Source organism: Mus caroli, unplaced genomic scaffold, assembly GCF_978045245.1.
Source record: "Mus caroli unplaced genomic scaffold, Mus_caroli_1 scaffold_4, whole genome shotgun sequence".
In the NCBI taxonomy this organism is placed as follows: domain Eukaryota; kingdom Metazoa; phylum Chordata; class Mammalia; order Rodentia; family Muridae; genus Mus; species Mus caroli.
The window spans coordinates 19,949,583-19,974,481 of NW_028227259.1; the positions used below are offsets into that span (position 1 = coordinate 19,949,583).

Consider the following 24,899-nt stretch of genomic DNA (forward strand, 5'->3'; position numbering starts at 1 on the left):
AGGACAATGGAAGAAGGGAGTCTCGCTCTTGCTCCCTCACCTGCTGTGTGGGACTGAGTAACTGCTAGATCCTTGGACTTCCATTCACAGCTACTATTGAACCATTGTTGGGAATTGGACTGCAGACTATAAGTCATCAATAAATTCCTTTACTATATAGAGACTATCCCTAAGTTCTGTGACTCTAGAGAACCCTGACTAATACAATTGGCTTACTTCTTTTTATGTGTAAAAGCTTTATAATTAGATGTAATAGTGCTTGCTTTTGCTTATGTTTATTTCCTGAGCTGTTGGGCTCATATCCAGGAAGGAAGGTGTTTTCTGTCCCAGCATGTTAAAGTGTTTCTCCTCTGCTTTCTTCAGGTGGATTCCTCCTCTGGGGTGTTTGTTACATTAAAAAGTCTTTTCTTATTTGGAATTGATTTTCCTTTGTGAGAGACACAAATCTAGTTTCAGTCTTTCACATGTAGATACCCAGTTTTCACACAGCCATTTGCTGAAGAGCCTCCCTTTTCTCTCATGCATGTTCTGTGCACTTTGCCTAAGAATCATTTGGCTGAAGAAGCATGGATTCATTCCCGGGACTGTTTTTCTGCTCCAATGGTCTATGCATTTGTTTTTCTGCTAGTGCCAGGTTGTTTTCGTTACTGTGATCTGTAACATGTCCTGCAATCATGTACTGCAGTTCTTCTAGCTTTATTCTTTTGGTCCAAGATCACTATGGTTGTTCCATGTCTTTTATGTTTACATATGAGTTTTAAATATATTGAATATTTTGCATTTACTGGTCATTTAGACTTCTTTTGAGAACTGTTTATTTTGTGTGTCCATTTGTTGACAGATTGTTTTTGTGTATGTATAATTTTGTGTTCTTTATAAATTTCAGTATAATATAGTTCTTAATAGATATTGATCCTCTGTCATATACCTGCCTGGAAAAGACTATTTCTCATCCTATGAGGAGCATATTATGATAATCATCTGTGCTACTGGAGTCTACTTTAGCACCTCCTTGCCTATGCTTATATCTTGAAGTGTTTTGTGTATACTTTCCTCCAGCAATTCTAAAGTCTCAGGGTTTTTTGGTTTTTTGGTTTGGTTTTTTGAGACATGATTTCCCTGGAACTCACTCTGTAGACCAGGCTGGCCTCAAACTCAGAAATCTGCCTGCCTCTGCCTCCCAAGTGCTGGGATTAAAGGTGTGCGCCACCACACCCAGCTAAGTCTCAGGTTTTATACTCAAGCCTGTGATGTGTTTTCAATTATTTTGGTACAGAGCGCTAGAGAGAGATTCACTGTCATACCTGTGGAAATCTGGTTCTCTAGGAACCACTTATTGGAGAAACTGTCTTTTGCTCAACTTGTATATTTTGACATCTGTGTAAAAAGTCCATGCGTGAGTTTATTCCTAGGTATTCTACTGTGTTATATTGTTCTATATGCCTCTGTCTACATCAACACATGCCATTTTCTAAGTATTGTTCTATAGTATAACTTGACATGAGGTATTAGGAAAACTCCGGCGTTGTTATTTCTGCTTAGGACTGTTCTGGTTATTTGGGATCTCTGGGCTTCTAAATGAGATTTAGGATTAACTTTTATAGGTCACTGAATTTATGATTTGGATCACATTGAATTTGTGGGTCCCTTTTGGTAAGAGAACCATCTTTATCAAATGAACTCTGATGATCTGTGAACATGAGAAGTCTTTCTTCTAGGATTTTCTTCAAGGTCTTCTGCGTTTCAAAGTTCTCATTATAGAGGGCTTTTACTTCTTTGATTAGTTTTTTTCCCTAGGTTGTTTGTTTGTTTGTTTATTATTTTGAGACTAGTGTGAATAAGAGTGTTTCCCTGATTTTTCTCAGTATATTTCTTAATGTGTTTAGAAAAGCCACTGATCGACTGAAAGTACTTATGTAGGCCTGTGTACTAACGACTTTCTACGAAGATTTCTGGCCCAGCCGGGTACAAGAGTTCATGCAAAGGGGAGTGAGTGTGACACATGTAAGATGAAGTTTTGAGGAAGGCCCTACAAGGCAAAGGGGGTGGGGGAGTAGGTCAAAGAGAAGAATGTTCTGTGCTTTCCTCTTAGGTAGGGGTCCATGGAGGTCATGAAGGGAAATGTTAATGGGAACAGCTGATAATAATGGTCAGGAGAGAGAAGCACAGAAGAAGCATTGGGAGAAGTTGGAGTGAGTTGTTAAGGGAAGGAGGGCAGCTGCATATTAGATGTATTATAGCCAGGAAAGGGTAGCTCGTAGCTCCATGTGAGACTGATTTTCCTGTTGGATAATGTTAGCAGGAGTAAAGGCTGATCTGGGGGCAGGAACAAGCTCACAGGAGATATGTAGGTCAGCTACTGGGCATTTGACATAGCCATTGGGGTAAAGTTTACCCATGGCTCTGGTCTACCAACATTCATCCCATGGATCACTGATGAAAAGCTGAAAATGAGTTTCAAGGTTGGTGAGCTTTGTGTCGCCATGATTGGTGGATTCTGTTCTGCAGCTCCAGTATCTGCAACTGCCATATGTGGAGACCTCCTGGAGACATTACCCATGTTTCAGTAAAGAAAGCAGAGAAAGGGGCTGGGGATAATGGAGACAGAATCTGGGTGTACAGGGTTCTGAATCCTGGTTTGACATCCTTTTAGTAGATAGTTCTGGGTCCCTATAACTTTGTTGTGTCCATTGTAGATTTCCCTAGCATAGAATCTCCAGTAGTAGGTGTTCAGAAGGCGAGGGAGAGGTTGAGCAGTAGCAGAGTTAGCACGAAGAATGACAAAACAGCCAAGAGAATAGAGGATAGGGAGGCTTGTGGAGGGCACATGGCCTGGGCAGCAGTCACCAGGTCATGGATGTCCTTCCAGGAGATCTTGCTGTCCTTTTGGATGTAGTGTTTCCTCTGCCTCCTCCTCTTCTTCTGTCCTTGATCTGCCAGGGAGAGATGGGCCATCATCTTCTTGGTTGGTGGGGTGGTGTCTGACATTTCTGACAGGAATGCAGATAGGCTTAGGGTAGTCCTGTGGAAAAACACAAGCGAACCTCCTCCCGGTTGTAAGGAGGGGGTCTGGTCCTTTCCAAATTCCATCCAAAGGATCTTGCCATCATACTAGGATTGGGGGATGGGGGTGGGTGTATGTGATTTTAGTGTGTGCCAATGGAGAGAAATAGGAGGATGCTTGGAGTTTTTGTAGATGTTAAGTATGTTTAGGGTAGTCCGAGCCATCATCAGTTGTACTTTAGGGTGATAGGTGGTTTTTAGGAGTTGGGCTTTTAGGGTTTGATGTATTCTTACTATTATTCCTTGGCCCTGAGGGTTGTGGGGAATTCCTGTATGATGGGCAATTTCCCAGTGTGTGCAGAAGGCTTTGAATTGAGAGCTAGTGAAGGCAGGGCCATTATCAATTTTTATCTGTTGAGGAATGCCCATGGTGGCAAAGGTGGAGAGCATATGGTGAATTAACCTTGTTGAGCCCATATAAAATGTGACTATGTATTTACAGTGACAAAAACATATTTCTGTCTACCGAATTGAGGAATACAGGTGACATCAATTTGCCATAAGACATTGGACTTAAGGCCTCAGGGATTGGTGCCCATTGTTTGTAAAGCTGGGGTGGTAATGAGGGATGCACAAGAGGAGCATGTCTTTACTATCTTTCAGAGTTGAGCAAGAGGATGTGGGGGAGCAGGCATGAAGCCTCTTTATATTTGTGTGCATGTGTGTGTGTGTGTGTGTGTGTGTGTGTGTGTGTGTGTGTGTGTGTGTGAATGAAATTGATCTGCTTGTTCAGTGGAGGCCATGAATATCCCTGTTGAGGCAGCTTGGTCAGTGAGTGCATTTCTCTCAGATATAAGACCTGGCAGGGAACTGTGAGATAGGACATGCTGGATGTAGATGGGGGAGTCTTTTTCCTGTAGGAGGGTGGAGATCTGTATGAGTACAGGGGAAAGTAGGTTGGCCTCTAGTTTGACGAAGATCTTGACAACCAGGGGAGCAAATTGACAGTGTATACACTCTCTGAGAAGAGGTTAAGGGGGCTCTTGACTTCTTTTAGAGCTAGATAGAGGGCATATAATTCCTTATTTTGGAGGGCAGTAGTGGGGTAGCTCTTTGAATCGGAGGATGGGGGGTCATCCTCAGGGAAATAGTACTGCCTCAGGTACCCTCTTTCCCCCATCTGTAAATATTGAGGGGCTCCTACTATGGGCCCTTTTGAGAATAGTTTGGGGCAGCCATTGCAACAGGGAGGAACAGATGACCATTTTTTTAGGATAATGGTTTTCAATTTGTCCTGGGAATTCTATTAAGCTGATAGAAAAGTGAGAGTGAATTTTGATTAACCACTGAATGTCAGAAAGGGAGAAGGGGACGACAAGAATATCAGGTTCTTTCCCTAGGGTTTGCAGAGCTCTATTCCTGCCATTTTAAAATCATGCTAGCCAGTGCATCCATTTAAAATTTGGGGTGCACCACCCATCAGATTGTGAAGCTACTCCAGCACCCCCTGAGGTTGGTAAAGGGTTCCCACAAGTGTAGGGGATGAGTTAAAGATAAGGAGCTGTACAGGTATTGTTGTGTCATGCCTAGCAGGAGCCATGCCTTTTAGGGCTGCATTGACAGAATTTAGAGCCTGGCCTGGCTCCGGAAACGGTGTTCTTGGGGAGGAGGGACTTTTGTCTCCTTTCAGGAGGTTGAAGGGGGGGTTGAAGGGTGTTTGTAGGAAAGGGGAGCCAGGGTCGAAGCTAATTGAGGTTGTCCAGAAAGCTTTGGAGGGTGGCAATCAGGCTGCCTATCACAGCTCACTGCCCCACATACTTACATAACCATTATCTGTTAGAATCCTTAGGGTCTTTTAATTATAAGATCCTCTTATTTACAATTATGGATATTTTTTCTTTTAAAAATATTTTATTAGCATATATTAAGTATACATTGTAGTGAGTTTCAGTACGACGTTTTCATATGTGTACAAAACGTCCTTCAGTCGTGTTCATCCAGGTGCCCTCCTTTGTCTCAGTTCCACCCCTCTTATCCCCCTTCATTTTCCTTACTAGTCGTTGGTTAATGTGTGCGTGTGTGTGCACATACTTCTGCATGTATGGCATTTGCATGTGTGCACATGTCTGACACCCTCATTTGCTTTTTCCTCTGATTTTGAGACAGGTTTTCTCACTGAACCTGGAACGCGCTATGTTGGCTAGGCTGTCTGGCCAGCCACTGAGCCTGTTTCTGCCTCTAGCACTGGCATTACAAACACACCACACCTTGCTGCTTACTTAGGTGGCAGGGATCTGAACTCAGGTGCTCATGTCTGAGTATCACTTTACCCATTGAGTGACGCCCCTCCCCCCCCCAGTAATGGACCATTTTTTAAAGGCTAAAATTATGTACAATATTCCAATTGGGACAATATATAATTTCGCATGCATTTTGAGCAAAATAACTCAAAAATATGAATGCTCACTTTCACTATATATACTTTATACAAACATTTCAGTAATTTTTGATACATACATAATTTGTTAAGCAGAAATCAGTTATAGTTACAAATGAGAAAGTATAAATAAAAGTATATATTATCAAACATTTACTTTTAACCCTTTTATAAATTTTATAGTGCATTTTAAAGCATTAATCTCCATTTGATGCTGTATCTATTTTTGTTTTTTTTAATTACAAAGTCTCTGAAGACTCTAAACCAGATTAAATGCTTTCCACTGTGGCAGGAAATAGATAACTGGCTATTCTAGTAAGTGTTTTCCTTTTGACTTGGATTAAACACCATATATGAATACAAACAATAAAAATACTTAACATCTTACTTGGTCACAGTTCATGAGCGCTTTGCTCCAGCCTGCACACTGACCATTGAGAAATAGATGCCCTTCTGTGCCAGCAGCTGCTGGTGGGTGCCGTGCTCCTTGACCTTGCCGTTCTGAATCACCACGATCAAGTCTGCGTTCTGGATGGTGGACAGGCGGTGAGCGATCACAATGCAGGTGCGGCCTTCCCTGGCTTTGTCTAGTGCTTCCTGGACAACCTGTTTCACAATTGCACCAAAGAATTAATGATAAAAACAGGCCTCTTCCTATAATTCTTTCTTCATAACCAGACCCAGGATTTGTACATTCTGTCCCTCAACAATGAAATGAAGCAGAGATTAGAAACCAAGGTATCTATCATACCAGAAAAGAAGTAATCCTCAATTTGCATGAGTTCTGTGACAGAGATAATCTAATATTGTGCTAAAGGCAGTAAGTACACTCTATCCAACCATTTAAAAACACTCATGTGCCTTTCCACACAACATCCCTCAAGGCAGTCCTCCAACCCAGCTCTCCAGCACATGCAGGAAGTCAGGGCACCAAGCAAAGCCATCATAGCAGGTAGAAAACATCTCTTGACCATCTGCCTTTCAGATAGCTCAACTCTTAACCTTTCTCAGGCTGCAAGGCAGCAGCAGCAGTGGCTGTCTTAGGGCACTGTCAGCCTCCAACTCTCACCTACAGCACCCCATAGGCTGCTGCAGAGATGTTGCCTGCAGGAGCAGACTGCTGCCAGCATGCAGCTTGTAGGAGGGCACTGTGGAAAACAGGGTCCATGATTAACCTGCCTCTTATCACTGAAGGTCTCCTAAGTTCCAGCTGCAGACATGTTAAACTGCACTGGGAGCCACCATCAGCAACAATCAGGTATCTGGAGCCGTGTTGGCTTCTAAGGCAGAGAAAGAGCCCAACTTAAATCAGTACCTTTTCACTTTCTGTATCCAGAGCTGATGTTGCTTCGTCCAGAAGTAAAATGTGAGGCTGTCTGACGAGGGCGCGCGCGATGGCGATGCGCTGCTTCTGCCCACCCGACAGCTGAGTGCCTTTGTCTCCTACTCTGGTGTTGTATTTCTGTGAATGGAATTTGGTCGTTACGAAAATAGAGCTGATGGCAAAGTACAAAATGCAGTTTGAACACAGAATATACAATTTTCTAACAAAACACAGTATATAATGTAGAACATGGATTTAACGGTCAAAATCCAAGTATAAAATCAATTCTAAGATATATATATATATATGTATATATATATGTGTGTGTGTGTGTGTACATATGTATATATATATATATATATATATATATATATATATGCATAATATGTAGTGATTAGAAAATAAAATTTAGGTCTAAATTAGGTTAAAACAGGTTCATAGGAAAAAAAAAACAAAAAAGTTCTAAAAAACAGGTTCATAGGAAAAAACAAAACAAAAAAGTTCTAAAGTGGTAGATTTAATATCCCTGTTATTTTTAATGTGTTTTTACATTTTATTTATTGGGGGGAGCTCACAGGGCAAGTTGTAATGGTTAGATCTTTCTAAGGGGATCAAACTGAGCCATCTTGTTGGCACTCTCCTCAAATAATGTCTCACTATACATCTCAGGGAAATCTCACACCTACTGCAGAGACCAGGCTGGCCTTGAACTGATGCTGTCTCCGTCTTCGGTGTGCTATTCCCTGGCTTTCTCTTCTGTCTGGAAAATATTTCCCTGAAGTGCATACGCTTTAGTGTGAGTTAAACCAAAATTTACTAGTGTAGGGAGAGTGCAATGGTGTTAACTTTCAGCCTCTGGTTTCATAACATTTAGGACAGGGTTGGCAGGAAATTTAAATAGTCGTACATTATTATCAATGCTTCTCTTATTCATAACCTGCAGCTCCTACCCTGTGAAGTATTTTAAACTAAAAAACAGAAAAAATTCTTTGAATGATAGGATTTGGGTCTTTGTTTTTATGAGCTATCATCAACAATTCCATACATTTAATAGATATTGAGAAACTATACTTTAATATTTAACTTTGAAAAGTCAAGTAGTCCTCAAAAAATTTTTGTTTTATGTTCCATTCAGAAATCTTCCTGTCCTTTTCCCCACAGTATGCAGCCATTACTAACTAATGGGTCAGAATGATGTGAGACAGAGATTACAAGGCGTGCATAAGATATGGCATCACACACAATGAGGAAACAATATTTTCCTAATTTTGAGCCTTAATATGTTAAGATTATAGCAAAAATGTTGGCTTTGATGTTTTATACCTGCATTTTGACTGTTAAAACCAGGCTCTATATATAAGTAATCATTGTGTGTGTGTGTGTGTTGTGCGTGTGTGCGCACGCTCGCACCTGCGCACGCGGCTGTATGTGTGTGTACATGCCTGTATAACTTGGGAACTGCATTTTTTCTTCAGATAGGGCTTCTCACTGGGATCTAGGGCTCTCTGAGTCAGCTAGACTGACTAGATGTGAATTCTGAGGGACCCTCCTGTATGTGCCTCCCCAGAACATGGATTACATTCATTTACCCCACCGTACTCTTCGCCTGGGTGCAGAGGATTGAACCCAGGGCCTCATGGTCGTACTTCAAGCACTTAAGTGACGGAACTAATCTCTCCAAACCCTGCATTCTCTTTTTATTTGCTGTATTCGAGAGTCCTTGTACTATGGTGGCAGAAAAGGTTCCTATTTGTAGAGAAAGCCCCTGGCAAGCTCTGGGCAGATGCTTGATATAGGTTCTGTCCCAAATTTGCCTCAGAATGCAGGAGCTCTTCTGTGTCCTACTCTGAGTGAGTGTGGAGTCCAGACTGCAGGGACTGAGATCCTCTTGGGGCCTCTAAGGACAGTGTTCATTAATTCTGGATGGCAGAGGAAACAGACTATGGCAAAGCAAGCCAATTTCTATGAGCAGTCATTCACAAAGAGATGCTTAGAGAATAGAGTCGGTCTCGAACACTGAGAATAAGAATCCCGATGGCCACAGAAGTGCCCAAGTAACAGAAAGATTGAAGTCCAGAGGTGGTCCTTTTGATGGTCAACTACCAGAGGACAAAATATATTTAAGAGACATAGTTATGGTGGCTCTGTGTTGTAGCCTGTATCAGTTCTCATCTGGGATTTAAGTCTCGGAGTCCTGGACTTTTCTGTCAAATTTTTCTTCTTCACCAGAGCTAGGGTAGAGCCTGATAATTTATATTCCTAACAACTTCCAAGGTGATGGTGATTTACACTCCGGCTTTGAGTGAGAGTCGGGATCTCTTATTAGTAAACAGTGACAGGGGTTTGTACTTTGAATGGCTGAGCCTCAAAAAGAGTTAATCATTCATGGTTGGACTTCACTGAGAAGAAGGGAACAGGCCTCCTCCCAGCGATATGCTTGAACGGAGCATTTATCTGTGAGAAAGATAAAGGTAACAAGAGTTTCAGGGAAAAGTCTGGTCCTCCTGGTGTGGTCAAGCTTGACTGGCTGCTTTGAGGCTACCAAGTCTTATTTTATCATGAGCACTTCCTATAATAATGAACAGAACTAGTGATAATGGAAGAGTTTATATCACTTATGTAAGACACATGAACAAAATAAGACCCAAGTAGGTACACAAGAAGGTGAGAAGTTCAATTTATGAACTTAGAGGAGGAACACTGAGAAGTCTATAGGACAACAGGTCAGGGGAGAAATCCTGGTATAAATCCAAGTCAGTTCTGAGTATGGCTTGGGACCCTACAATGGATGGGATATCAGTTATAAATCATATAATACCATAGCCATCCTAGTGACTTGGCTCTATTCAGAGCCTTCTTTCTGGCACAGGCGAGGAACTCTTGTCTGGCCTGATTCCAGAGTGATACTTGGATCTTTGAGGGGCTACAGAATGACCATGTTTGCTTCTTCAGCAGCAGTGAACCCACAGTGCAGGCTAGATGGTGCCTATCTACCTGGGAAAAGATGCTCAGACGTATCCCCTGGCCTGAAACAGGCAGACACTCAAGCTTATAAACTAAATGACTGTTCCAGTTCTCAAAAATTCATGTCTTAAAAAAATTCCTGTCTTTTATACTTGAATATGTCTAATATTCTCTTTCTCACACTGACAGGTAAGCATAACCCCTATCTAGGATAAGAAGTATGGATAAATGCTTCTATGTTAGTATGATATACTTTGTTTGATAATTTTCTTTACCTTTGGGCAACAGACTTTTAGGTTTCTGATGACAGGCCAGGAAATATAGCTAGGTGGTAGAACACTTGATTACTATGTGCAATGTCCTGGATCTCATCTCCAGAATGGGGTGTAGATCATCGCAGAATATGTTAAAGGAGCTGCTAACTACCGGGCCCAAGGTACATACATCAGGCAGCGAGTCGATGAACTGGTGGATGTTGGCCTCCTTGGCTGCCCTCACAATCTCCTCATGAGACACGACCCGGCTGTTGTCTCCGTAGGCGATGTTCTCTGCGATGCTGCAGTCAAAGAGAATGGGCTCCTGGGACACAATGCCCAGTTGAGCTCGGAGCCACTGGACATTCAGTTGCTTTATTTCTTTGCCATCTAGAAACTGAAAGCAAGGGTTCATAGATCGAAAATTACTAAAACTCTTGGGGTTACTTCGAGATTAAAGAAAAGACTTTCTGGTTAATCTTTTAGTTGACATAAAATAATGGGTTAATCATTATATTTTCATATATATATATATATATATATATATATATATATATATATACACACTACCTCTACAACTCTGAGATAAGGTCTTACTTTGTAGACCAGGCTGTGCCTGACCTTACAATGTAGTTCAGGCTAGCCTTTACCTCACGGGAATTCTCCTGCCTCAGCCTCTCAAATACTGAGATTATAGGCATAAACTACCAACACTTGAACCTTACAACTCTTTACAAAAAAATTAATAATATATTTAATAAAAACTTTACTTATTTATATTTATTGAGAATTTAGTCAGAGTTTGAGAGACAACATTTCATTAATTTTGAGTGTACGGGAAGTATTACTTAGTCCTGTGTTAAAATTTCAGTGATAAAATTAAAACATGAAATCAGAACTCATAGGAAATAGCTTTTTAAAAGGCCGTAAGGCCCCTTGGAGCTATGGGCCATTGCTAATGCTTCTGTGGTTGTTATGTAGTCTGAGAAGCCATAATTAAATACATACATAATAAAGAGTCCCTGTTCTAAATTCTGCTTCTTTGACTCCTTTTCTATCCCTCTCTTTCATTATAATCATTTAAATTCATTACCACCTACAAGATTTCTCTCTCATGTCTAGCACCTAAGATAGTTTCTGACAGGCTCTCAAAGTTTTGCTGAATGTGGAAACCTGATTACTCACTTACCATTTTAGTTGAGGGGAGAGAATGGCATCCCCCATGTCCCTACCCACTTTCCCAATGTGTCCATCTTACTTTGGGAGTCCTGTTTTCTTGTACCATGGGGCACGCCCTCTATGTCAGTAGTATTGTCTTATCTCCCATTCCTGCTATTGTTCCTCCTTCCCCCACCCCGCCCTGGGTCATCTTCATAGTTCATAATCACTTAAATCTCCACATCCTTCTCTAACCATCTGTCAACCAGACTAAGCAGCTTGCCCACAACACTTCACTGAGAGTAGGGTGGTGGAAATGAGCCCCGGATTGCTGTATGTTGTATCTTGACGCCTCAGTCCTCGTCTTACTTAAACAGCCTGTGCCCTTACAAAGTACTTTTGCATTGAAATGCACCCTACTCTTGTCTTTTCCTCCCATTCCCATCTCCTGCAACTCTCTTTCTGGCTACTTTGGGTTTTGTCAGCTCTTATAACATCAGCTGAAGTCTCACCATGGCAAGGGAGATAGGTGGTCAAAGGCTGGTTGCAACAGAGAACAGAGGGGCAGCATGTTGCAAGAGAAGCTGGGTAAATTGGCCAGTACAGTTGGCATAAACTGGACACAAAACCTGGGTTGTCAGATTATTTAACAGAGGCTTTTACATTAGGATCCAAAAAAGCATGGCCTGTGTTCAAGGGTTAAACATATCCAGCCACTCGGATGATCTGAAACCTGAAATGTTTTGAATATAAAAATGTGCTCACCACTGATCCAGCCATGGGGTTGTAGAAGCGCTCAAGCAGCTGGACCACTGTGCTCTTCCCACAGCCACTGCTGCCCACCAGGGCCAGCGTCTGGCCCTTCTTCACTTCGAGGCTCAGTCCCTGAAGCACTGGGATGTTGGGTCGGGTGGGATAATTGAACATGACTCCACTAAATTGCACATTTCCTTCCAACATATTCTACAATGAGAATAGTAGCACTTAGCTTGATTGCAACAATACTGAAAATGGTGGATTGGGGTAACCCTTTGCACCAGGGGTGAAAAGTGAGCTCTTGTCATGTTAAGCTTCATTTCACATCTCTGGACTTCATTCTAAAGAGATAATGGTTGTGTAGCATGAATTCTTAATACAACATCATTGTACTCTCCTAGACTACAATGGTCAATAGTCATATGTCCCTGTAACTTTGTTTTATGAAAGTAATATACAGTATTAACATTTATTCAAACCAACTCATCTAGATTAAATCAAGAGTACATATATATGTGTGTGTGAGAGAGAGAGAGGAGAGAGAGAGAGAGAGAGAGAGCATTAAAGCACAACTTTTATTAAATTTCCTCTTCATGTCTTTTCACTGAGAAGTCAGGGATAGATATCCACTAAGGACATCAAACTCACAGGCTTTAGGCCTTTCGTGCTATAGCTGTCAATCTCGGGGATTTTCTCGATGATCCTGATGATGTGGGATGCTGACACTGTGGCTTTCGCATAGTCAGGAGCGAATGAACTGACCTGCCCCACTGCCATGGCACCAAAGACAATAGCTGAGAATACTCTGGAAAACAGAAGACAAGTATGCACAGTCTGTGATAGCTACAATGTTAACAATGTGGCACTTCTATAATAATGGAGTGACTGCAGTTATAAAGTGGAAAGATAAAACAAACCCCCTTCCCTCACGTTTTTACATAGGCATGGCAGATGATTCAAAATGGCCCCTGCTCGCCTCTCCTGTAATCTTCAACTTTTTACAACATGACCTTTGCTTAAACTCCATCTAAGAAGTACAAATTTGTTTCCCACCTTTTGATCCCTCAGTGGCCCTGTGAGACAACTTCATGGACAGGATGTAGTGGAAATGACTGTTCCCCGTTCCAAGCCTGTGACTCAGCATCTGTTTTGTTAGCTTGTATTTTTCATCCCGGCCAGTGAGCCTATAGCTCACAGCAAACAACAGAGACCACAGCAGAGATCTACTATGTCCAACCCAGATTAGGAGAAGTGACCCAGAGACTTCAAGCGAATAAATGGTTATAGTTCCATGTCACTGAAGTCTAGTGGTTGATTATTACATAGCATAACTGTAGCGATCACTAATGCACAGTCAGTGTTGCTGAGATCAATTCTTAGCAATCACGTAAGCCACACAAAGAGAACTTGGCTGTTGCTGTTGTTTAATACACAGCTATGATGCCACTTTCAAGACGCTACTGCATTCTTAAACTATGACATGAGACTACTTGAGTGTCAGTAACTTTAGAAATATTGGGGTAAAAAATAAGCAAAATGATGTTAGACACCACAGTTCCAGGGGTGTCTCACTTTGACCTTTGGGTATAATCACACAATCCCCCAGTGAAATATATATCTTAGAAGATCAATATCTTTGATCTTGAATTAACTTCAACACAAGAATATATTAATGCTTAAATAGAGGAGAAATGGTGTATTAGCACAGTAGACAGCCAGGCTTATCCAGTTTGGGTTGCAATGCAAAGTGTCACAGCATTGACTATGCTAAATTATTAGAGGGACGTCTAGCCAGGCTCATCACCACTTGGAAGCTCAGAAAGTTCTTGTATAATCTTGACCAACAATCTGCATACTTGGTGATATCATAGTGGGATTTCTTTCAGGTTCCTCTTCCCATGACCAAAGTGTAAGTTTCAATGTTCCCAGAAACATAGAGGGGAAATCCTAATCTAGAGCACCCACTGTCATTTAAAAATCTATCCAGCTTCTGAGAGACTAGGACTTAGTCATATCCCTGACAGGCAAACAAACGAGCAAAAGGACCACTGATAAATAGCAGTGGCAAACTTCTGACTTCTTGTTTACCTTCCTTCCAAAGACAAAAGTCTGGCAGTCTCTCTCCTGACAGCAGAACTCCCTTCCAGCTGACCAGAGCAAGCTGGTCAGTTATGCTCAAGGCTGGCCCTGCCATGTTTATGTAGAGCTGTGGGCTTCTGGAATTCTTTGTTTATCCAAGCTGAGTAATTGGAAGTGATGGAAGAGCAACTCATGCAAGGGTGCATACAACACTGAACAAAACCAAACAAAACCATTGCTGCCACCACCAAAATCACACAGCCCTCTAGGAGAAAGAGGGATTTTAGTTTCTGAGTAACCTTCCCACTCTGTGCTCTCTCTCTCTCTTCTCTCTGTGTGTGTGTGTGTGTGTCTGTCTGTCTGTCTGTATCTGTGTCTGTGTGCCTGTATGTATATGTGCTTCTTTACTTTTAATATTTCAGGTTTGGTAGGAGTTTGCACATCACCCATCTCTTAGCTGCCCTGTCAGAAAGCTTTTTAAAGGAGCTGTTTTATTCCTTGCTGAACATAAGACCTTTTTCTAAAGCATGGCCTTCTGTCTAGGCACACATTTGGAAGGTCAGACATTCAGAAACCTGCTGAATACAGCACTTAGGATGCTTAAACTTAAGATGCTTAAGAAGACAGAGATTCTCAAATCCTAGCACTGACTCTGTCAAGATCTCCACGAAGATAAGGACACAACAAGAAAGGACTCCACCTAGATCATGGTATGATAACTACTGAGAAATACTGCTCCGATGCCTTGCCAGCTCCTATGGCCCTGCCTGAACTGTGGACAAACAGGATACCTGACATGCCTCACATTGTTTAAGACAAAGCAAGGTCAGTCTCCCAAGTTCCTCCTCCACAGAAGTCCTCTCAGATTTGCTGGACATGGCAGCCAAAGACTGATCCTGCCCTGGGACCTATGTCCTTAACTAAGCCATCCACGGCAAAGGAATCTAGTAGAGTGGCTGTCTAGGTCATGGGCAAGTCTGTCATTTTAATTAATACGTAGGCCATTTAGATTATAATATATCCTTCTCAGATCTCCGATGAGCTTGAAGACTAAACTACTGAAAGAAGTAACTTTGTCTTAAGGAACCCATTTTACAATGACCACTCTGGGTGATCAACCACCTGGGTCTCATGGTAAATGATTAGTTAGGAAAAGGTAAACTTTATACAAGGGTTGAGAGTATGAGAAAGCATTTGCGAGTCTAGAAAGGAGTTTGAGGTTGGTAACTTCAAGTTATGAAAGTTAGAGAAGGTGGGAAAAAACCTTGACTGGTGATAGAAACATGATTTAAGGTATATAAGAGAAATTTTAAAATGCTTCAGATGGAAGGTGCTTGAGGTTAGTAAATGCAAGCGCCAAAGGAGTTATCTTTTTTGTAAACTTAATAAGATTCTTGTAAGTTTTAGGGAATCCACTCAAATCCAGGTCAAATGAACTACAGATAAGTGCTGTCAATCAGCCTGTTTCCCTCCTCACTTCTATTCCGGAGGGTGAGATCTATTCCCCTTTCCTTGGTCCTGGGATGCCCCCATTCTCCAACTACCAAAACTATGGGCCTAAAAGTTTCAAATGTACACATAGGAAAAACATTTTGCTTCCCAAACTCCTTAACTTTATCTTCTACCCCTAGCATATATATCTTTTCCAGAATCCTGACAAGTCTGGATGTTTCCTCAGAACCTGCATCCAGGATAGCTCCAAAGCCTGTACCCACAGGTGCTTCAGCCCAGCCTCACAGACTGCTTCAGCTGTGCCTGCATACTCCTACCCCGAGATGGTCCCACAGCTCTATATGACACTTCACCATACAAATTCTTCCTCAGTTTACTATCAGGGTTAAATTAGACATGTGAACATAATACTTACAACAGAACATTTTCAAAAGTCATGAGTTGTTGTGCCACCAAGTAGGCACCGAACCGGAAACAAGCAGCATAAGAAAAATACATCATGGCCTGGGTGAAGGAGAACGTGATCCCAAACACGTGTGCTTTCTTCATCGCATTTCTGGAAAGAAGACAATCCAGATTCACTCCATTGCTCAGTCATTCAAGCAGCTTGTTGTGGCTTGGCAGTGAGGCACGCAGGCATGACAGATACTGTGGACTCTTCTAAGGAATTCAGCTGGATCCCCTTTGGTTTAGCTGTGTGAATTTGGGAAACTGCCTTGTCTCTGAGAATCAGTGCTGTCTTCATCTTTAATATAGGATTACATCTCAGTGGGTTGATGGAAGATAACTGGTCTGGAACCCTGAGAAGAGCCTGTTTTACATTAGCAATGAGTGGTCCTTTCCTTTCCCACACTGTGGGACACTCAACACTGGTGTCCTGTAGAGTAGGACACCTCCCAACACATCTACCCAGCACACTCGAGCTGTGGGTGACAGGGCAGCCGGCATGTCCTTGATGTGGGGACCTAGAGGAGCTGCATGTGATCAGTGCACTGGAGGGACTTCCTGAGGACTGAGCTGTGGGAAGAAAGAAGCACTTGCCTGTCTGGAGCCAGGGAAGGCTCTACAAAGGATTAGCATTCCAGGAATTTCTGAACCACAAGGGTCTTGGGTGTGGAGGTATAGGCAGAGACAGGGTGGGGACAGGGACAGACTTTTGACCTTCCTACTCCTGTTTGAACACATCACCTCTGTTCATGCCTTTGCCACTTAGAAACTTTTCCCAGAAAAGGGGGCCCGCCATGACTATGACAACAGAGCTTGGAGACACTTCAACAAGGTCCAGTTCTCCCCTTGTCCTAGTGGAGAAACTGGGACTCATGGTTGACCTTGTTAATGTCCTGGTCACCCTTTGGAGCCCTCATGGATACTGCTGGGGTGAAGGGAGAAGAAAAGGTCTCCTGAGGAAAGAAAGGAACTAAAAATATCCTCAGGAGACCCTTATGTATCACACAATGCCTCTAATTCCATGTTCCATAGAGAATAGTCTCTCTCTCACACACACCCAATACAGCAAATAGCAGGATAATTATTCCAACTGGATACCAGAGGCACTAACAGTTGTTCTCTTCCCTCCCCTCCCATGTGTCACCAGCCTTCACAGGTTTATGTCACAGATGCTTCTGACTAAACTCAGGTCTCTTCATTTCTCTCTTGGTAATCTCTAGTGATCCTTCTAGTACTTTCTTCGTGTGCACTCTGCCTTTGGCAAAAGCAATCTGGAAAACTGAAGTCCTGCTTGGAAATCTCCTTAGAGCCCACTGTTTAAGGCATCTTACCTGTATGGTATCTGCAAGCTCTGGGCATACATGGTTTCAAACTTCTGCTCCCGAGTCAAAGAGACGACAGTGCGGAAGTTTTCAATGGCTTCCGTAGCAATCTGTAAAAGACAGTCCATTGTCAGGAGAAAAGTCAAACGCAGGAACTAGCTTGAATTCTGCAATTAGTAGCATTAACCTATTATAACTGACTGCTCGTGTATCCTTTAGCCTTATTGATAGTTATCTTCTGTATGAAGAAGAGTGGTGAGCTATGAAACTGAATTTTAATTTAATTAATTTTGTCTTGCATTCTAGACAGAAAGAGAAGCTGGGACACAAAGTCAGGATGGACTTTTAGCCACCATATCTTTCACAGAAGTCTGTCTTCTGTGAAGGTGATATTACAGTGAAGAAGTATTAAAAAAGTATAGCAAAGTAAAAACAAAATTCGAGGCTTTTGGACCCAGGCTTGGGAGTGTAGCCTTTGTGGCTTAGTGCTCCAGGTACTGGTCATAAAACAGATAGTGACATTCCTCCACCTACCCGCTTCCTGGGTTCAATTCAAAGAATGGCACCCTGACCATTACTGGAACCTGCAATGCAAATGTGCTATCTTTAGGGGCTCTTAGATTGTTAGGGGCTCTTAGAAACTGTCTTGAGAGATAACCTGACACTTGTGACTTCATACTTCCTTGTGACTCTTAACTGGTATCTTTGGTATTTTTCCAACAACGCCCTCCCCACTTCCTTGAGTTGTGGTTTCTTCCTTTAAATACCCCCTTACTCAGCTACTCAGGGCGCCATGATCCTCTACCCCTGCATGGTGTATGACCATGGGCCCGAGAACGCTCTCGAATAAAAATCCTCTTGCAGTTGCAGCAAGATCGTTTCTTGTGGGTGATTTTGGGGTGTCGCCTCTCCTGAGTCAGAACGTGAGGGAGTCCTCACGTTGTGGGTCTTTCATTTGGTGCATTGGCCGGGAAACGCGACCACCCCTCACACCCAAGAACCGACTTGGAGGTATGGGGATCCCCTCTTGTGTGTGTGCCGGCCGGTGTCTCTGTTTTGAGTGTCTGTTTTCTGAAACGAACATTGGAACATGTGCTTGTTGTGTTGGGTTATTTATGTCTTGTCCTATGTTTCTGAAGCATGGCGAAGTCTGAGTTCGGATCCATCTGAGTTTATTAAATTTGTGTCTTGGTTTTCGGGTTGCGAGATCGTGGGTTCGAGTCCCACCTCGTGCCTTGGTTTTACACCTGGCAGAGTGAAATTTGTGTCTTGGTTTTCGAGTTGCGAGATCGTGGGTTCGAGTCCCACCTCGTGCCTTGGTTTTACACCTGGCAGAGTGAAATTTGTGTCTTGGTTTTCGGGTTGCGAGATCGTGGGTTCGAGTCCCACCTCGTGCCTTGGTTTTACACCTGGCAGAGTGAGGAACAAGTGTGCTTCTCTGGTTTTGGTCGTCTAGGTAGAAATGGATGCTGGTGTTTGTAGACGATGGGGTGATGGGGTCTGAAATGCGCGCGCGGTCGGTATTTGCAGCTGTCCTTTTGGGCCGTAAGGACTGGAGGACTGTGGTTGGCAGACGTGCTAGGAGGACCACAGGCTGTGGCCCTGGGGGACGCCCTGGGAGGTAAGGAGAGCCAGGGACGCCTGGCCGTCTCCGGATCGGTCAGAGGGACCGAGTTCTGTTGAAGAGGAAGCTTCCCCCTCCAAAATCGTCTAATTCTCTTGCCTGCTTGTAGAGGACAAGAAAGGGTCGAATGTGTCTGGATCTGTTGGTTTCTGTTTTATGTGTTTTTGTGTATGTGTTTAGAGCTATGTGAAAATCTAGAAAAGCAAAGGTAATTCTCATAGGTGCTTTATACCCTGACTAGAGATAGTTTACACCTGAGATGTGAGAGAATGGGTTTTGAGAAAAGCAGTACTCTCCGACTATCTGGGGATAATTTGGTAAAAAATAAAATAAAATAAACAGTATTAATTGGTCTTTGGGGCCCTGCACCTGTAGTTAGGAATCTAGTGTGGCTAGAGAAGCCCTGCTAGGAGCTGATTATAAACGCTGCTCTTATAAGGACCAGCAGCTTCTCAAGTTCTACAAAAATCTCTGTGCTTGTGATAATTAGATTCATCAGGTGACAAGGTGCTCCTCTCTTGAAATTACAGCTAGAAAAATTAAGAATTTTGTTTGGTTTAAATGAGCAAATGTATGCAGCCATTTCATTTTTGTATAGTTTCAAAAGTATAAATATGTTTTTATATGTCTTGGTTATAGATTAGTGGCTCATAAGTTATTAGTTATGATTAAAAATTTGTAACATTGGTAACAAAAAGTTGACTTAAAACTGTTAACTCTGGGTTAGAGTAATTTAGAACTACAACATGCAGCATGAGACAATCCATGGGAACAGGTCTCTAAAGATACGCCTAAATTGAGTAATATTCTATGTAATTCTTATCCTAGAAATCCGATTTATAAAAGATAAGATTTAGGGTAGTGTCTTTTTGAAATATTGGCGGCTACACCTTCTTGTGTTTGTGTGCAGGAACAGGCCACCAAAATTTGTAGCAAGTAATGTTTTTGGAGTTCACTTTTAAAGAAAAAATAGATTGTTTTCACTGTTAAAATTGGGTTTTGCTTCTCAAAATTGTGGTTGTACTCTTATGTTACAAGAGAAATTAAAGGTTTCTCCCAAATCGCAGCCACCAGCCAATTCGGCTCCTCCAAAATCTATGAAGCCTCCTGAGTGGCCTAGTCCACAACCTTCCCCTTATCCACAGCCTCAACCCCAGCTGCCGAGGGAACCCTAAACCCCTCGGGGTGTCGAGAGGCGGACCGCTGCGGGTACATGGAACTGCAGAGCACAGAGTCCGGGCGGACTCTGGTGGACCCGCCCAAACTTTAAACCCTTCAGTACTGGTCATTTTCCTCTGTTGGTATTTATAACTGAAAAACTAACCACCCCCTTTCTCAGGATCCCCAACGCCTCACAGGGTTGGTAGAGTTCCTTATGTTTTCTCATCAGCCTACTTGAGATGATTATCAACAGCTGTTGCAGATGCTCTTAACAACCGAAGAGCGAGAGAGAATTCTGTTAGAAGCTAGAAAAATGGCCCGGAAGCCAACGGAGGTCTACACAGCTACAAAATGAGATCGACATGGGATTCCTTTTGACTCGCCCCAGTTGCGACTGCGACATGGCTGAAGGTAAGGAGAGCTTGAAAATCTAATGCCAGGCTCTGGTCTCCAAGGTGCCTCAAGATGGGCCCACTAATTTGGCTAAGGTAAGAGGTAATGCAGGGGCCGATCAAACCTCCCTCAATGTTCCTTGAAAGACTTATGGAAGCCTTCAGGCAGTTCACTCCCTTTAATCTTACCTCGGAAGCCCAGAAGGCCTCAGTGGCCTGGCCGGCCTTCATAAGGCAGTTGGCTCCCGATATCAGAAAGAAACTTCAGAGATTAGAAGGTGTATTATGAGAGGGAGACAGTTATGTGATTAGTGAAAGAGGCAAAGTGTGTGTGAGAGAGAGAGAGGCGGGAGGCAGAAGAAAGAGAAAACAGGAGGGATCTTAGACAAGAGAGAAATTTGATAGGAGAGAAAGAAAAAGACAGGATCTAGACAGGAAACCTGGGCAACTGAAGACCGAGCCTCAGCTAAAAAGACTCAGCTGTGTCAGACTGAAGTTACTTACTTGAGATACACCCTTCGAGACGGGAAGTAGTGGCTAACTACGCCAAGGCAAGTAAGAAAATTCTTGGGTACTTGCTGGCTTCTACAGACTCTAGACACCTGGGTTGGCGACCTTAGCTTCCCATTGTACCTCCTAACCAAGGAAGGGGAAGTGTTTGTGTGGATCCCAGATCACCTGAAAGCCTTTAGAGAAATAAAACAGGCCCTACTGATGGCCAGCCTTTGTCTGACCTAACCAAGCCTTTCACTCTTTATGTGGAAGAGAGATCAGGGGTCACCAGAGGAGTCCTTTCTCAGACTTTGGGACTTTGAAAAAGGCCAGTGGCTTACCTAACCAAGAAGTTACACCCTGTTGCCAGCGGGTGGTTTTCTTGCCTGTAAGCTATTATTGCCATAATCTGCTTGTCAAGGATGCTGATAAGCTCACTCTGGGACAGTAACTAGCTGTAATGGCATCCCACGCTCTTGAAAGCATTATCCAAAAGCCCCCTGACTGATGGATGACTACCAACACTCCTGTGACACATCAGAACTTTTTGTTGACTGAACGAGTGACCTTCGCTTCGTTCCACCTGCTGTCCCACTGTGTGAGACTGCACCTACTCATCACTGTGCTGAGAAACTGGTACTTGAAATGATCTGAAGGATCAGATCAGCCTTGGCCTGAGGGTTCGAGCTGGTACACTGATGACAGTAGCCTCGAGGTTAAAGGTAAGCAGAAGGCGGGGACAGCAGTATGGTGGTGGACAGAAAGCAAGTGATCTAGGCCAGCAGCCTCCCTGAAGGGACGTCGGCCCAGAAAGCTGAACTTGTGACTTTGAGACAAGGTCCATAAATGGCAAAAGAAAAGTCTACACTGACAGCAGGTATGCTTTTGCCACTGTACGGGGCAATATACAGACAAAGAGGGCTGTTGACATCTGCAGAGAAAGACCTAAGATGCTGTGGCTAAAGAAAATCAGATAGCAGATCTAACTGCCAAACAGGTGACTCAAGGAGCAATGATCCTGGCAGTCAAGGAGCCTAAAGATTATTATGACATCAGAGAGACCAGCTTTAGATACACCCCTGAGCACTATCAAGTTATGGACAGTATTTGACTTGGCCTGGGGGCCAAGAAATTCAAAGGTGTGGTTAGGTCCTTTCACTACTATGTTACAGGACTCTCTGACTTGACAGAAGAAATAGCCAAAAGCTGCAAGGCCTGTGCTATGACGAGGTAGAATTTACAGAAATTAAGCCAGCTAGATATTGCAACAAGTACTTGTTAGTGTTTATAGACACCGTTTCAAGATAGATAGAAGCTTTTCCTACCAGGACTAAAGATCCTAAAAGAAATCTTCCCAAGGTAATGGACCTGCCTTTGTTGCCCAGGTAAATCAGGGACTGGCCAAGATATTAGAGATTAGTTAAAAGTTACATTGTGCATGCAGGCCCCAAAGCTCAGGACAGGTAGAGAGAATAAATAGAACCATTAAGAGACCCTTACCAAATTGACAGCGGAGACTGGCGCTAATGATTGGATAGCTCTCCTACCCTTTGCTCTTCAGAGTTAGAAACACCCCTGAACAGTTTAGACTGACCCCCTTATAAATTACTCTACAGGGGGCCCCCTCCACTGGTAAAAATAGCCTCTGTACATAGTGCTGACATGCTGCTTTCCCAGCCTTTGTTCTCTAGGCTCAAGGTGCTCCAGTGAGTGAGACAGCGAGCGAAAAAGCAGCTCCAGAAGGCCTGCTCCAGAAGACCTGCTAGACATCTCCACGCAGAAAACCTTGAGACTCGGGTGGAAAGGCCCTTATCTTGTACTCTTGACCACCCTACTTTCTACCTTTATGAGACCCCTTTTGATTTTGCTTCTGCTTTTAATTATAGGTCCATGTGTGTTAAATAGGCAAGTCACCTTTATTAAAACAAGAATTAATGCAGTGTGGCTTTTAGTTTTGAGATAACAGTACCATGCCCTAAAGGATCAACTATGTCAGGGAGAAGATAGTGTCTAGTTCTAAGATTAGAACTATTAACTAGAAGAAGTGGGGAATGAAGAAGTATTAAAAAAGTATAGCAAAGTAAAAACAAAATTCGAGGCTTTTGGACCCAGGCTTGGGAGTGTAGCCTTTGTGGCTTAGTGCTCCAGGTACTGGTCATAAAACAGATAGCGACATTCCTCCACCTACCCGCTTCCTGGGTTCAATTCAAAGAATGGCACCCTGACCATTACTGGAACCTGCAATGCAAATGTGCTATCTTTAGGGGCTCTTAGATTGTTAGGGGCTCTTAGAAACTGTCTTGAGAGATAACCTGACACTTGTGACTTCATACTTCCTTGTGACTCTTAACTGGTATCTTTGGTATTTTTCCAACAACGCCCTCCCCACTTCCTTGAGTTGTGGTTTCTTCCTTTAAATACCCCCTTACTCAGCTACTCAGGGCGCCATGATCCTCTACCCCTGCATGGTGTATGACCATGGGCCCGAGAACGCTCTCGAATAAAAATCCTCTTGCAGTTGCAGCAAGATCGTTTCTTGTGGGTGATTTTGGGGTGTCGCCTCTCCTGAGTCAGAACGTGAGGGAGTCCTCACGCTGTGGGTCTTTCAACAGTAATTGTACTGGCTCGTTTTGTGTGTCAACTTGACACAGACTGGAGTTATCACAGAGGAAGGAGTTTCAGTTGGGGAAATGCCTCCACGAGATCCAGCTGTACGGCATTTTCTCAATTAGTGATCAAGGGGGAAAGGCCCCTTGTGGGTGGGACCATCTCTGGCCTGGTAGTCTTGGTTCTATAAGAGAGCAGGCTGAGCAAGTCAGGAGAAGCAAGCCAGTAAAGAACATCCCTCCATGGCTTCTGCATCAGCTCCTGCTTCCTGACCTGCTTGAGTTCCAGTCCTGACTTCCTTGGTGATGAACAGCAGTATGGAAGTGTAAGCCGAGTAAACCCTTTCCTCCCCAACTTGCTTCATGGTCATGATCTTTGTGCAGGAATAGAAACCCTGACTAAGACAGTAACTTTCATTATACTTATCCCTTATTCTCTGTGTAATTGTCATTCATGATAACTCAATAAAGTTTGAAAGATGCTCAAAGAGTAATGAAGATGATCAATAATTATATACAAGTGTATTTTACAAAGTAGTTTATATATTTTTCTAAACATACACATCTTAAAACAGAGACTAAATTATATGTTTTGCCTAACCAATTTCAACAGTATTTTTCAAACTCATTTAGGATATATTAATAAGGAGTTTTTAATGACTACTTAACGTTGTGGCCAGGTAGGTATTACTAACAAAGGCTTCAATTCTTTTACTACAAATAACATTTTAATAAATATAGCTTTATACATAAACATTTACTCATAGTGAATGATTTTCTTAGAAAACATTCTTAATAATGAGACTAAGAGGTCAAGGGGAATAAATTGCCTCTTAATGAATACATTGTCTTTTGTTTTGTTTTGGTTTTGTCTTATTTTCTAAGACAGGGTTTCTCTGTGTAGCTCTGGTTGTCCTGGAACTCACTCTGTATCCCAGGCTGGCCTCAAGCTCAGAGATTTGCCTGCCTCTGCCTCTCTTCCTCTCTGCTCCTCTGCCTCTCTGCCCCTCTGTCTCTCTCACCTCTGCCTCTGCCTCTGCCTTAGTGCTGGGATTAAAATCATGCACCACATCGATTGTATTATCTTTTAATGAACATGATATATCAATTTCTTTCAAGAGCTTTTTAGATATTTAGTTGTGAACTCCCTGCCACCAAGCTAATTTAGTTAGGCAATATTCCATCACTACCTGTTGCATCATTTGTAAAGGGATGCAGAGAGCATCAAGAACATTTAGGGCACACAAAAGGATTTCTGCCTGTACCAGCCATGGAACTTAAACACCATGCCTTTTTGTTAGTTGAAAGCGGGAATATGGACCAGAATGTCTCTAAAGTCCTTTTAAAATTATATGTCTCTAAAAACAAAAGCTAAGATACTGGTTAATATACTGTGTCTCTTTGTGGTAGCTTCACTGATTTAAAAAA

The 24,899-nt window shown here is 42.7% G+C and overlaps 1 protein-coding gene across 1 annotated transcript in view; it reads right to left on the reverse strand.

The window, feature by feature from the left end:
• Positions 1-4,894: 4,894 nt before the first annotated feature.
• LOC110295101 (ATP-dependent translocase ABCB1) overlaps positions 4,895-24,899 on the reverse strand; it is a 171,023-nt gene continuing 151,018 nt past the window's right edge. The window contains exons 23-29 of the mRNA XM_021163577.3: positions 17,206-17,306; positions 15,843-15,983; positions 12,545-12,701; positions 11,906-12,103; positions 10,173-10,379; positions 6,756-6,902; positions 4,895-6,046 (exon numbers count right to left, since the gene is read on the reverse strand). Coding sequence (XP_021019236.2) covers positions 5,840-6,046; positions 6,756-6,902; positions 10,173-10,379; positions 11,906-12,103; positions 12,545-12,701; positions 15,843-15,983; positions 17,206-17,306 — 1,158 coding nt within the window. The 3' untranslated portion in view covers positions 4,895-5,839. The remainder of the gene's footprint in view (positions 6,047-6,755; positions 6,903-10,172; positions 10,380-11,905; positions 12,104-12,544; positions 12,702-15,842; positions 15,984-17,205; positions 17,307-24,899) is intronic.